This window comes from Danio rerio, chromosome 5 (assembly GCF_049306965.1).
Source record: "Danio rerio strain Tuebingen ecotype United States chromosome 5, GRCz12tu, whole genome shotgun sequence".
In the NCBI taxonomy this organism is placed as follows: domain Eukaryota; kingdom Metazoa; phylum Chordata; class Actinopteri; order Cypriniformes; family Danionidae; genus Danio; species Danio rerio.
This window is the reverse complement of record NC_133180.1, coordinates 35,875,456-35,889,528: the sequence shown is the minus strand read 5'-3', so window position 1 is coordinate 35,889,528 and position 14,073 is coordinate 35,875,456. Positions and strand designations below refer to the sequence as shown.

Here is a 14,073-nt window from a genome sequence, read left to right as displayed (position 1 = left end):
ATTATTTGAAGAAGAAGAAGTGAGTTCAGTTCAGACATGGCGCTGCAGGCACTAAACATTTGGACTCGTGTTATTCTGACCGACGCGTCCAGAGCAGCGGTGTTTCGGGGATCCCTGCAGTCACACTGTTTCAAGTGTCGACATGGAGGTACATAATTGGGAATAAATGTGAATATTTAGTTGGCTAAAGTCAATGAACTGACACAATTGAAAGAGGTGCTAAGCACAAGTTACCTACCAACGCTCCCGTTTTCCCTTAAACTAACGAGCTGTTGTTTTATATATAGAATCTAACGTGACGGGTTTGACAAAATAATAAAAACACTTAGGAAACAGATGATATTTCTGTAATATAGCTTAACCTTCCTAGCACCCCCCCCCCAAATGTCATTAAAGTAACAATGCTTTTATATTTGCACATTCAATCAGTGACAACTGACGACGATAGAGGTAACGTTAAAGTCGGTTTTATATACGCACATTTGTTCATTTAGAAATTTAGAAGTCTCTATATTGTTTACCATATTACTTTGAATATTCAATAATGTTCGAATTGGCATGCAAGTGTGACTTGAAAACAACATTATAGACTGTTTATTTGACCGTGGACATGTTGTACTTTGATAGTCATTGGCTGCTAATATGATTTCGCTATTTTAAATTTGCAAATAATACTTTTCTGAAATTATATTATTAAGGGGAAATACCGAATGTGCGAATATAAAACCAACTTTACCTCTATCTGACGACGCTCCTTATATTGTTTACTCTGGTACATTATTCGTCCTTAAATCACGTAAGCAGGACTTCAACGCAAAATGAGCAATGCTTTACTTTAATAATCACTGGCTGTTAATATGAAATTTGCAAAGAAATCTTTTCTGAAAATAAAATTTTTAATGTTATTAAGGAGAATTTCAGAATGTTTGTGTGTAAAACCAACTTACCTCAATTCAAGATTTATAAATCTTCAAATGCGAAAGACAAACCAAAAATGCTAATAAAGATATTCACTTTATTGTGACCAGAAAGTATAAAAGTTATTTCACTATTCAGTCATTAGGAAACAGGCAGCTTTTATTTATTTTAGTAAATTCATAACATTTTAACTATAATAAAAAAGGAAGCTAATAAAATAGAAAAAAATCGATAACTTACTTATTTTTACTATAAGTGATGAATTAAATAAATTAAACATAACAATCACAACATTTAGTTTTTCTCTGTGGCTTTCACAAGTGGTAACAAACTCTAAAATCTTTTGTGTGTTTTAATATTTTGTCTAACCCATGTATAGCACTGTGTTAATAAAACAACACTGTTGTCCTCACAGGTCTAATTGTGGATTGAAAAACTGGTTACCCATTTTCTCTTTTTAATATGTACCTTGTTTGATCTGGCGTCTAAATATTTCCAAAAACAATCTGGTGATTAGACAAATTATGAATTTGGTTTACAGAAAGTTGGTCAGAGGAACTGAATTGTTTAACATTCTTTCAGCCAAGCGCTTTCTCTTATCTGAAGATGTGGTGAAGCTGCAGGAGTTCCAGCAGAAGAAACTCTCCCATGAAATGTCACAATTGAAAGGCAGGCATCATTTACCTTATCATACACCTTTCTGTTGTTCACATCTTATTACTTTTAAGGTACTTTCAGTTGTATCTGTCTCATTAATAAGTTCTATTTTAACAAGAGATGATAAGAACATTAGGATTTACAATATAGACTATTGCATGCCATTTAAAAAAACTTCAGTCTAAAAAAATGTGTTTTCATTTACATGATGTGAATCGGCTTACAGAGGCTGACTTGATTGATTGAAAGCTATGATATTTATCTTAGTATTTCTGTTATCAGACAGTTTGGCAGTTATCAGTTACGGCTGCTTGCATCATTAACAAAAAAACTTTTTTTTTCTGTGTGACGCTACTGCAGTATTAATTTATGCTACTGTCGCGTTAGCCACTACAGCATATACAAAAGTCATTGATTGCACCTTTACAACTCAGAACTGATGGTTCTCTGTTTTTCCTGAGTGTTTTTCTTTTTATCTTTACAGATTATCGTTTTGATATAGTGAATCAGAAACTGGAGAAAAATGAGATCATTTTAAAGACTGAGCTGAAAACTCTACTGCATTCATGCCAGTCTGCTGAGGATGTTATTGTGGCCAGAAATGTCATTAAAAGGTAAAACTTCATTGGTTATTATATATTATTGTCATTAAGCAATAGTAGTATTTATATGACAAGGGTAGTTACATTAGTTTGTTAGGGGTCTATTATACACACAGATATGTATTTAACAAAACAAACAAAAATCTTTGATTAATATTTTGAAATGTTTCCTTCCTAAAGACAACAAATGTTGTCTTTAACTTTAACAGTGTTTTGATTAATTTAATGAATTGTTTCAGGAAAAAAATCATTGCACTCATCGTAAATGGTAGTTGTTGTTTCCCCACAAATTATATTTATAGTGTATAGCATTTTAATCATTTTTAATCATAATTAAAAAAAAAAATCAGAAAAGAAGTGAAACAATAATTTTCACTTTAATATTTTTGTTACATTTTATTTTTATGTTAGTATTGAAGCTTAATCGGATATCTATAATTTCTGCACACTACCAGTCAAAAGTTTGGGGTCAGTATTTTTTTTTATTCTGTTCATCAAGGCGACATTTATTAAATGTAACAAAAATTGATAAAAAATTTTATTTTAATAAAAAAAACAAAAAATTAAAAGATAATTTCTTATTGTATGTGGTTTCAAATTAAATTATTACTCCAGTCATTGTTGCTTTCATTACTATTACCAATAAAAAATAATAACAGTAAAAATAACAGGGATTGCTGAAGGATCATGTGACTCTGAAGACGAGTATTGAAGCTGAAAATAATTTTTTAAAATCACTGGAATAAATGATGAAATTAAATGATAAACTACTTTTGAACAGTTATGTTATAGTGCAATAGCATTTCACAATTTTACAATTTGTACTGTATTTTTGATCAAATAATTGCAGCCTTGGTGAGCAGCAGAAGCTTATTTCAAAACATTTAAAAATCATACTGACCCCAAACTTTTGACCGGTAATGTAATTTTTTTTTGTGTATGTGATAACCGCATTCTCCTTTTATATCTGTCCATTGATACAGATACCATGAAAATAATCGAACCACAGTGTTTGGGGAATTCAAGTTTGGTCCTCTTTTCATGAGATTATGCTATGAACTGGGTTTAGAGGAGCTGGCAGCCACAACTATAAAAGATCCGGTATGTCAAAATCAACAAACGTTATATAGTATTTAAGCTATCTGTTTACTGGAGACTACACAGTGCTGTAGTGTGATTTTAGATTGTTTTTTTTGTTTTTTTTTATGCACAGGCTCTCAAAGGATTTTTTTCAGACACCACTTCTTTTAATATCACCATTGACATGCTGTTTAATAAACAACTCTATGAAAGTAAGTTATTTGAACTTAGCTCTTTGTTCTAGTGGAGAATGATACTTGAATATGTCCATTAGAGCAGTGTTCCCAGCCATGTTCCTGGAGGCACACCAACAGTACATTTTTTAAATGTCTCTCTTATCTGAACCATACATTTCAGGTTTTGAGTGTCTTCTAATGTTCTAATGATTTAATTCTGGTGTGTTTGAACAGGAAGAGGTTGAAAATGTGTACTGTTGGTGTGCCTTCAAGAGCAGGGTTGGGAAACAATGTATTAGAGGACTGATAAATGTCTTAAATTTGAAAAACCCTTGACACAAATGCTTATCTGAGATTTGTGAGGGAATTCATCACCAGAATCCTTCATCAGTTCTGCTTTCTGGCTGCAAAACATGCAAAAAACAAAGTCTGTCTGTTGTTGCCATGGTTTCAGTCTGTGTGATGTGGGTCACTGATCATGTTCCCACAGGTGGCTTGGAGGTGGTTGGAGAAATGAAAAAACAAGGAGTGTCGCTCAGCAGAGACACCTTCATGCTTGTCTTCGCTATTTGTTATAAACTGGTAAACACACTCAAGAAGCCACTATGTGTATTGTAGTAAAATCAATAAGATTTATCAGAGATTTCTGATAGAAACTATAGAAAAGACAAACTAATTTCACCACATGAAAACCAATAAAAGACTAAATATTTTTCAAGAGATTGTTCACACAAAAATACAGATTCTGTCATCTGTTACTTATTGTCCACGTTTTCCAAACCTGTTAAATGTACTTTCTTCTGTCGAAGACAATTTTATGAAAGTTGGAAACCAGCAGCCAACGTTTATAGTGCTTGTATAGTACTATTGATATTAATGCCTACTGATTTTCAAAATTCTTTAAAATATCTCATTTTGTGTACAACAGAAGAAATGAGTTCATAAAACATTGGGAGCAATTGAGAGTGAGTATTATTTACAAAAAAAAAAAGTTGAAAAAAAGTTGGAAAAAAAAACTATCTCAGTTTACTTTTCCTGAGATGAAAATGTTCTTATTGTTATCACAACATGCCATGTTTCGTGTCTGTTTCATATGAGATTTTTATAACTCATATGGTTTTTCTATAAAAACGTGGCATTTGACTACAATTTCAAGTAATGTTAAGTAAAACTTTTTGATTTTTAATTTACACACTCTATACACATTTCTGTTTTTATATCTTGGGACTGGCAGAACACCTCAAGGTCATATCATATATGTTTGACCCTGTTGGAAGAAGGTCAGACAAAAGGCAACATCATCCCTCGACGTGCCTATTGCTTTGCAATTGCTCTTGCTTTAAAACAGGTAAACTGATTCAAAGAGCAATATCTAATTTAAAAATTGTATAATCAAGCCCAGTATTATTTATTCCCCTGGCAAATTTTGACTGACACTTTTTGTTAAAAGGTAAATAAAATTTGATTTAAAAAAAAACAATTTCCACAATGATGCCTCTTGTAGATTGTCTTTTGCATCATTTGCGCTTAAAAACATCTTTCTGGTTGAATAAAAGTAACTTTTAGTCAGAATTTGCCAGGGGTATGAATAATTTCTGGCTTGACTATACAGTGCTCAGCATATACAAGTACACCCCTCACAAATCTATCTTTTAAAGTCAGTACAGAGGCCAAATCTGGAGCATATGAAACAAAATAACTTATGACGATGGTCCAAAAACTAGTACACCCAAATTTACGTTATAAAAAATATTAAATACAAATTTAAAAAGAGGAAAAATCAAGAGAAGCAAGAAAAAAAATGTAAAATTGTGTTGAAATTTTGTAGGTTGTAAATTTTTTAGCTTGAATTTAATTGTATTTTTTTTTCAATTTGTAAACGTTTGATGACTTAAATATTATTTTAATAAATATATCTGTTTAATAAATCTGATGTTTAAATGCACCAAAATACATTGCCCATATTCACTGAGAAATTGATAAAAATATTCATAATGGCGTGTACTCAATTATGCTGAGCACTGTACACACATTTTGTATGGTACAGTATATGATGCCATATGTCGTGCGTTGATTGATCTAACATCACATTTTAGTATCTAAATGGCATTTGGATGTCACTGAATCATCACAGATGGTGGTGCATCATGCTATATTTACAGTGAATCTATTTTGTGGTTGTAGAATGATCTAGAAAGAGCCCAGATCTTCTATTCTCACATCATGAGCACAGGGACTCGGCTATGCCAGAACCTGAGGGTAAGTGTGGCTTATATGTAAATCTTCAGTCTTGACAAAAAGAGTTTGCATACTAAAAGTGTAAGCGCTCTCTTTTCAGGTTTTCATATTGGCTGTAAAAGGGTCCATGAAAGAGGCAGTTTATGTCCTCAAAACAGCCAGAATATCAGAGACTCCAGTGCTGGTGAGGAAACCAGAGTTTTCTCGAGAAGTGGTAAGATATCAACTACACCAGTCGAGTCTCCACACACGTACTCTACTTATTCTTCAGTGAATTATCGACACACAATGAATTATGGACACAACAGTATTAGCGATACACTGTAAAAACCCCACAGTCAACTTTGTCGAATGAAATGAGTGTAGTTAACTGAACTGACTGAAAGTTAATTCTACTCATTTGAAAAGAGTTTTGAACTCAGTAAAGGTAATTAGTTAATCAAGTGCCTCATTACTTTAAATAGAGTTCACAGTACTTATATAGATTAGTTTTGTAACTCTAATGGTTTTTAGCAATCGGTTTCCTCAAACGGTTTGAGTTTCTTTAACTTACTGGGTTTTACAGTAATACAGTTCACAGTACTGATTTGGATTAGTTTTTGAACTTAAATGGTTTGTTGCAACCGATTTCCTCAAATGGTTTGAGTTACCTTAACTTTTTATGTTTTACTGTGTATAAAACAAAAGTAGTGATATAAAGCTCAAAAGTAGCTGCCAACAATATTATAATTATTATTATTCTATTCAGAGGTATATGAAAATACATTTATAATATGATATAAATATAAATGAACATACATTTTACAGATGATAGAAAAAAATTAAATAAAAAGGAGCATGTTTTTTCACCTAGTTTAAATGATTCAGAAACCCATTTTCACAAATCATAATTTCTGAGAGCACTGCAACAGATATCACTTATGCTTTGTAATTTCTCATTCTCTATTTCATTTTTTGTTTTGGCACAAACCTGTCCATCAAAATCTCTAGCCAATTGGAGTAAACTGCTGTTAAGCCCATGCCCACAAGAGGTTTTTTCCAAAAAAAAAACAAATGAAAATAATTATTGATTCGTGTACACATATCTTTGTAAAATATTTAATATAAAAAAAGTTGTGATTTAGTAGTACTTAGTGATTTTTTTTTTCATTGTTTTTATTTCAGCTTTGCTGTCACATAAACGACAAAAAACTTGACATTTTTGACATTTTAAATTGTAATATTGTTTTGCAATGTGAAAAAATGCGATTGGATTGAACCAGGCAGATTTTAATACACTGTAAAACCCAACAATCAACTTTATCAAATGAAATGAGTGTAGTTAACAAAAAATTGACTGAAAGTTTAATAGGTTTTAATGTGTGTCACTGTTTTTTTTCCGTTTCTCTTTGCTCTTAGGTAAATGTATTAAGAAGAAAGAGTGCTGGTAGTGTTTGGGAGGAGAGGGTAGAACAGGTGCTGACACAGTTAGAAAAGGCCGGTCAGATCACGGAGATGACACTTGATGATTTGCTGTGTTACACTCCATCAAGGAAGAGGAGACTTCTGGAGCTACCACAGAAAGACAGACAAATCAAACAAAGGACTCGTAAATCTCTTCAGTCTGGACTGCTGTTAGAATGAACCTATAGAAAGAGGACACATCTAGACTCTCAAGTTTAGTATTTATATTATACACAGTGTTCTTGATTTACACATTCTGAAGGCACAACCTGTTCAATCTCGGGCTTTTACATGAGCACCTCCTGCTGGTTTAAGCCAGTTACTGTTTCCTTCAGTTGCTGTAATCAAGTTAGGAATTAAGTCACTTTAATAAAGTGTAGTTTGTCTATTTCTGCATCTTTTTGAAGAAGTGTAAGAAAAGTGACTGGTGATACGCGTCCACTCTCTTAGTTTATTAAGAGTCTTGTATCTGTAAATCAGCAACTTACTATACTCAGTATACACTGGAAATCAGTGTGATTATACGGTCTTCCGAACTTTTTCTAGATGTTCTGCTGGAAGATAAATGGGCTGTTGTGTGTTGTTTGTATGTTACATGCATGCATGAGATGTATTAGATTTTATTTTTACTAAACACTGTTAGCATTGATTGAGCGCTTAAACATGACTGTTTACCAACATATCGTATTATTCATATGGTGTTACTGCCTGTGACATGTTTTATATTGGAAGAGACATACAAGAAGTAGCCAGGGGGGTTCGGTGGTTTGAGAGACCCACCCCTCAGTGACAGGTCCTATACATGTAAAAAAAACAACTTGAATCATGTACTAGCTGTTGCTTCAGTGTGACTTCTGGCATTCCAAGTTCTGACTGATGAAAGTTGAATGTGCTGGCCAGTTTGTTATTTGCCTAATAAATGACAATAGGCTACAGATTTTAATTTAAAACAGATTTCAATTTTTTTCTACTGATATATATATAGTGTGATGAATTTGTATTTTTTTAAAGTATTGTTTTCATATTACTTTATTCTAAATCTTAAGGAAATGTTTTTGGTACATCAATACGTGTCTTTATGATGACCATCCAACAAGCTAATCCAGCGAAAGAAATGGTGCTTAAAATGTCACTAACAGTATTTAAGCCTATTTTTATTTATTTTATTTATATTTTATATTATATATTTTTACCTTAGAATTAAATAGAAAATGATGTGAATAACTGCAAGGTCAATTAAAAAAAAAAAAAAAAAAAGAACCACCTTTTTGACCAGGTTGGCTACAGGCCCGAATGATAAAGTATATATTTTTTTAAATAAATGGGCCTATATGCATGGCAAGCAAGGTTCATATTAATATTATTATATTATTGATATGACTATTTTCAGTTTCATGGGTTTCTTTTACATTATCAGTCATGCTATTTAATATAAGTGTAGTTCATTAAATAACCCTAAGCATTCGTTCAATTGAAACTTTTAGAATTTGATGGACACTTTATGATTATTTTACAATACATCGCTACACTTTATATTTTGCATTCCTAAAATTAACTGTATAGAGAGAGAGAGTTGGGTCATTTTTGGTGAACTACTTGTTAGTAAGTATTGTACTTATTATGAAATACACTGAATTAGTCTAACAATGTAAATAAATGTTTCGCCCAACGTGGGGCTCGAACCCACGACCCTGAGATTAAGAGTCTCATGCTCTACCGACTGAGCTAGCCGGGCTTACGATCAATGCTTTGGGGGTCACATCAAGGGTTTCCCCGCTAACTCCTCTAGTCCAGTGAGTTATCTATCAGGCACTAAGACCCGGGCGCTACTGCACAGAGGCTTATCGCTGCGATGTGCAGTGATCCGGACCAGACCAAGGGGGGGGTTCGGGTGATTTAATTATTTTATGCAATTTAATATTATATATTATATTTATTATATAATTAATAGTATTAAATTAATATTTAATAAAAAAATGTAATAAAGTGTAATTTTAAATAACTATGGCCAGTAATTCGAATCTCATGGAGCCTCAAAGCCGCGAGTCATGTGACATAACCATAGAGTGTAAAATATATAACCCCCTGAGAGGTCATAACTGGCCGCATTAGCCAGGACGTCCTGTATGTTTATTGACTTGTCCAGTACATGACCTCCCGTTCCCTGTTTTTGACATTATTTTTTTAATGAACTTTCCGACGAAGGCTTAAATTGCAAGCGGGTTCCTCAGCTGTCAGATGTCACTTCACATTAAAAAGCGCTAATCCCGTCACGACTGTGTTTATGAGGCTGTTTGGTCACTTCATTCGTTTTATTCTGATCAGATATCCGATCGCTCAAACAACTTCAGAGGGTGATCTGGGATGCATTCCAGATGAAACTGGAAAGGTATAATCCATAAATTAATATAAATAAAATAAATGTTGACCTGGAAAAAAATCTGACCTGCGCCTGAAACACCTGTAGGTGCGCTTTTACAGCCAAAATTCTATTAAAAACAGTATAAGCATAAAACATGTTCTAACCTTCCAGGCCTTTAGCCAGGGGTGTTCGGAAGACCCATCCCTCACAAAGGTCCAGAGTTTGTCCCATACATGAGCTCATTTGTCCTATTTTGACCGCTATGCCATTAAATAATGAAAATAATCCATCGAAAAAGGCTTTAAGACCAAACTGAGGACAGTTTAATGTGCTGGCCAGTTTGTTTTGTCTAATAAATGATAGTAGGCTACAGTTTTTTTGTTTTGTTTTTACTTTCAAACTTTAACATATTGCTATTTATTTCTAATGATATATGATGTAATAAATTTGTATTTTAAAAATTAAAGTCTTGTTTTAATTTTTTAATTGCAATTTTTTAGGAAATATTTTAGTACATCAAAAAGTGTGGTTATGATGACCACTCTGACTAGTTAATCCAGTAAAGTGCAGTATTTAAATCTCATAGTTAAATAGAAACTGTAGCATATAACTGTAAAAAGGTCCACTTTTTGAGAAAAAGGAACCACCCGTTTCACCAGGCTGGCTACGGGCCTGTGAACATATAAGCTGTGATACACTGTAAAACTCAACAATCAACTTTATCAAATGAAATGCGTGTAGTTAACTCAAAATTGACTGGACGTTAATTCTACTCATTTGAAAAGAGTTTTGAACTTGGTGTTAAAGCTCATTACCTAAATAGAGTAAGTTCACATACTCATCTAGATTAGTTTTTTTTTCCTGAAAAGGTTTAAATTGTAATCGGTTTCCTCACACGGTTTGTGTTGACTTTACTGGGTTTTAACATAACAGTACTCAGTTGGTTTGGGTTTTACTGTGCTCATATTGCTTTGTTTACTCAAATGGATTAAGTTCACAGTACTGATTTGGATTAGTTTTTGAACTTAAATGGTTTGTTGCAATTGGTTTCCTCAAATGGTTTAAGTTATCTTAACATTTAAAGTTTTACAGTTTAGGTTTAATAGGTTTTAATGTGTGTCACTGTTTTTTTTCCGTTTCTCTTTGCTCTTAGGTAAATGTATTAAGAAGAAAGAGTGCTGGTAGTGTTTGGGAGGAGAGGGTAGAACAGGTGCTGACACAGTTAGAAAAGGCCGGTCAGATCACGGAGATGACACTTGATGATTTGCTGTGTTACACTCCATCAAGGAAGAGGAGACTTCTGGAGCTACCACAGAAAGACAGACAAATCAAACAAAGGACTCGTAAATCTCTTCAGTCTGGACTGCTGTTAGAATGAACCTATAGAAAGAGGACACATCTAGACTCTCAAGTTCAGTATTTATATTATACACAGTGTTCTTGATTTACACATTCTGAAGGCACAGCCTGTTCAATCTCGGGCTTTTACATGAGCACCTCCTGCTGGTTTAAGCCAGTTACTGTTTCCTTCAGTTGCTGTAATCAAGTTAGGAATTAAGTCACTTTAATAAAGTGTAGTTTGTCTATTTCTGCATCTTTTTGAAGAAGTGTAAGAAAAGTGACTGGTGATATATTTTTATGACTTTATGACTTTTTTACAATACATTGCAACACTTTATATTCTGCGTTCCTAAAATGAATTATATATGATATATATAGAGAGAGCATGCGAGAGAGAAACGAGTTGTGTTATTTTAGGTGAACTATTCGTATTGTACTGATTATGAAATACACTGAATTAGTCTAACAATGTAAATAAATGATTCGCCCAACGTGGGGCTCGAACCCACGACCCTGAGATTAAGAGTCTCATGCTCTACCGACTGAGCTAGCCGGGCTTAAGATTAATGCTTTGGGGGTCACATCAAGGGTTTCCCCGCTAACTCCTTTAGTCCAGTGAGCTACCTATCGGGCACTAGGACCCGGGCGCTACTGCACAGAGGCTTATCGCTGCGATGTGCGGTGATCCGGACCAGACCGAGTCCCTGAATGTATGTAAGCTAGCCTAGCGCCACCAACAACCACCACCACCGCCCGCGGAACACGCGCAATTTCACCCGGGTCCAGCCACCACAATCCCTTGCAGAGGCGTCTTCCTCACCCCCAGCTCCATAATAGTCGGCCCGAAGCTGAAGGTCAAGGTGGAGGCCGTTATTTGATGTGAAAGGGTGTAGATCTGTGCGCCTACAGAAAGAGAGAGAGAGACTTCAGCAACACAAGATGGAGTGCCAGTGGAAACCCGACGAGCAGGGGCTTCAGCAGATCCTACAGCTGCTCAAGGAGTCACAGTCCCCGGATACATCAACGCAACGATCCGTCCAACAAGTATCCTTAACCGCACTGTTAAACCGAGCACTGAAGGGCGGCGGATAAGGGGGATGGCGGAGTTTCAGGAGGAACTGGCCTGTGATTAGCTCGTACCTTAGTATGCACTTGAGATTTGAAACCCACGCGGTCATTTACGGACTGCGTTATGCTTTTGTTTATATGTTATCTGTAGATTAGGATGGTGCCTGTATGGTGTCAGTACGCGTGTCGTCGACTGTCATTCAGGGAGTGTTTAACTTAAAGGGATAGTTCACCTATAAATGGCCATCTGTCATCATTTACTCACCTCAGCTTTTCCCAAACCTGTTTGACCCTTTCTGCGAGGAATGTAAACGATAATGTTTTGATAAAAGTCAAAAGCTACTAACGTTAAGCAATAATGAAAGTCTGTGGTAACACAAATATTTAGCCGCTAACATTAATAAAAAACATATTCTCCTGCCTTCCAGCTTTTTAAACGACATAAGTGTGATAAATGATAAGATAGTTTTCATTTTGAGTAAAATATCCTATCAAACTTTAGATAAGAGCGAGTCCAGCTGTTTTGTGTCTGCAGGCTACACACACACACACACACACACACGCAGAGATAGAGACAGAGACTGCTTACGTTAGAGATTATTTATAAACTATCATATGATCTAATTAACGCTATTTGTGCGAAAAAAACTCGTCTAGACATGATATTCAGGCATCGTAGTCTCGTTTGAATCACTTGTTGTCCGGGTAGTCTGCTGCCAGTAAAGAGACGCAGACGGACCTCCAGCTGCAGTGGCGCGAGTGTTGTCATCTGTTATCACGATATTTCAGTCTCATAATCGGATGCAGCTTAGACAAAGACATCTGACATGCGATGTTTTTGCCTTCATTCCTCATAGGGAGAGTGAGTGATATGTGATATGTGAGTGATGTGTGTCAGTAAGTCACAGGGTGAACTGGGTGATGCTTCAGTCTAGCAAATTATGCATCGTTTTGGTCCAACATGGCATGCAGCTGCCTGTGACAGAAAAGAGCTCACTAAAAATGTATTAATGGTACTATGGTTTTATGCTTTTCCATGTCAAAAAACATTTTCCTAATTTTATAACAGAGGTCTGCAGGTATTTAAATATAGTGTATTTGTATAATTCCCTAAATTTAGGTATGCTATTTTTTTAAATATCGATGATGCCAAAAAACGTTCTCAGCCTCCTTTATCATTAGACGTTTTAATGAGACTGCTCGATGAAAGAATAGTTTACATCAAAATTAAAGTTTCAATTAATCTTTTTTTAACAACACAAATAAGATATTTTTAATAAAATCTGTAAGATTTCTATCTCTTTGTCCACAACTCTGACACTTTAAAAGATTTAAAGGTGAAAAGATTAGGTAATTTAAACATGGTGGCTCAGTGGTTAGCACTGTCGCCACACAACAAAAAGGTCACAGGTTCGAGTCCAGGCTGGGTCAGTTATCATTTCTGTGTGGAGTTTGTATGTTCTCCCCATGTTCGTGTGGGTCCCCACAGTTCAAAGATATGTTCTATAAGCGAATTGAATAAACTAAATTCACTGTAGTTTATGTGTGCATGGGTGTTTCCCAGTACTGAGTTGCACTTGAAAGGGCATACGCTGTGTAAAACATATGCCGGATAAGTTGGTGGTTCATTCCGCTGTGGCGACCCCAGATTAATAAAGGAAGTCGAAAAGAAAATTAATAAATGATTTCTTCTATATAGACATGGTAGTATTATACAATGATTTCATTTAGGATTTTATTTATTCATTTATTTTTTTGGCTTAGTGCCGTTATTAATCAGGGTTGCCACAGTGGAAAGAACCGCCAACTTATCCAGCATATGTTTTACACAGTGGATGCCCTTCCAGCTGCAACCAAGTACTTGGAAAAGGATTTTATTCACCTATTATAAACATTGTTTAATGAACAAACCGAAGAACAACCACACCTGCTTGCTATGCGAGAACAAACCTCGACAACCAAACAACAAGAAACAAACCCGGTTCTGGTGGAAGCTCAAATATGCTGTGTGACATGCTAGAACAAAACTCATTGGTTCTCAAACAAACATAACATGAATATCTGTGAGTAAATTAAAATGCTGTAAACTTTGTCCACAGAATGTTCATTTGTCAATGAAAAGCTAAATTGATGTAGGAATATGATTGTCTCTCTTCAGGTGTCTTTCAATAGAGGTACTGAAATCTTT

The 14,073-nt window shown here is 34.7% G+C and overlaps 2 protein-coding genes and 2 non-coding genes across 9 annotated transcripts in view; 2 read left to right on the top strand and 2 right to left on the bottom strand.

Annotated features, from left to right (window-relative positions):
• On the top strand, positions 1-11,062 carry ptcd2 (pentatricopeptide repeat domain 2). Of its 3 annotated transcripts, none has more exon segments than NM_001017612.1 (10): positions 1-148; positions 1,501-1,587; positions 2,060-2,189; positions 3,161-3,278; positions 3,391-3,469; positions 3,924-4,015; positions 4,668-4,781; positions 5,618-5,692; positions 5,772-5,885; positions 10,630-11,062. In NM_001017612.1, coding segments are annotated over 10 exon segments (1,146 nt in total). In that variant the 5' UTR covers positions 1-36; the 3' UTR covers positions 10,855-11,062.
• Positions 8,777-8,849, bottom strand: trnak-cuu (transfer RNA lysine (anticodon CUU)). Its single transcript has one exon. It is a non-coding gene; the product is annotated as a tRNA-Lys (tRNA).
• Positions 11,063-11,301: 239 nt separating the features above from the next.
• trnak-cuu (transfer RNA lysine (anticodon CUU)) lies at positions 11,302-11,374 on the bottom strand. The gene has a single exon. It is a non-coding gene; the product is annotated as a tRNA-Lys (tRNA).
• Positions 11,375-11,510: 136 nt separating this feature from the next.
• The window catches only part of tnpo1 (transportin 1), a 50,503-nt gene continuing 47,940 nt past the window's right edge, over positions 11,511-14,073 (top strand). For 2 of the 4 annotated variants that reach the window (XR_011015535.1, XM_685987.7), the window contains exon 1: positions 11,511-11,861. Coding sequence is in view for 1 of the 4 variants with exons in the window: in XM_685987.7 (XP_691079.2) it covers positions 11,757-11,861 (105 nt within the window). In the remaining 3 variants the exon portion in view is untranslated. Of the gene's footprint in view, positions 13,361-14,073 lie in introns of all 4 variants that reach the window. The other 2 variants (XR_012406922.1, XM_073952353.1) reach the window with 1 other exon arrangement.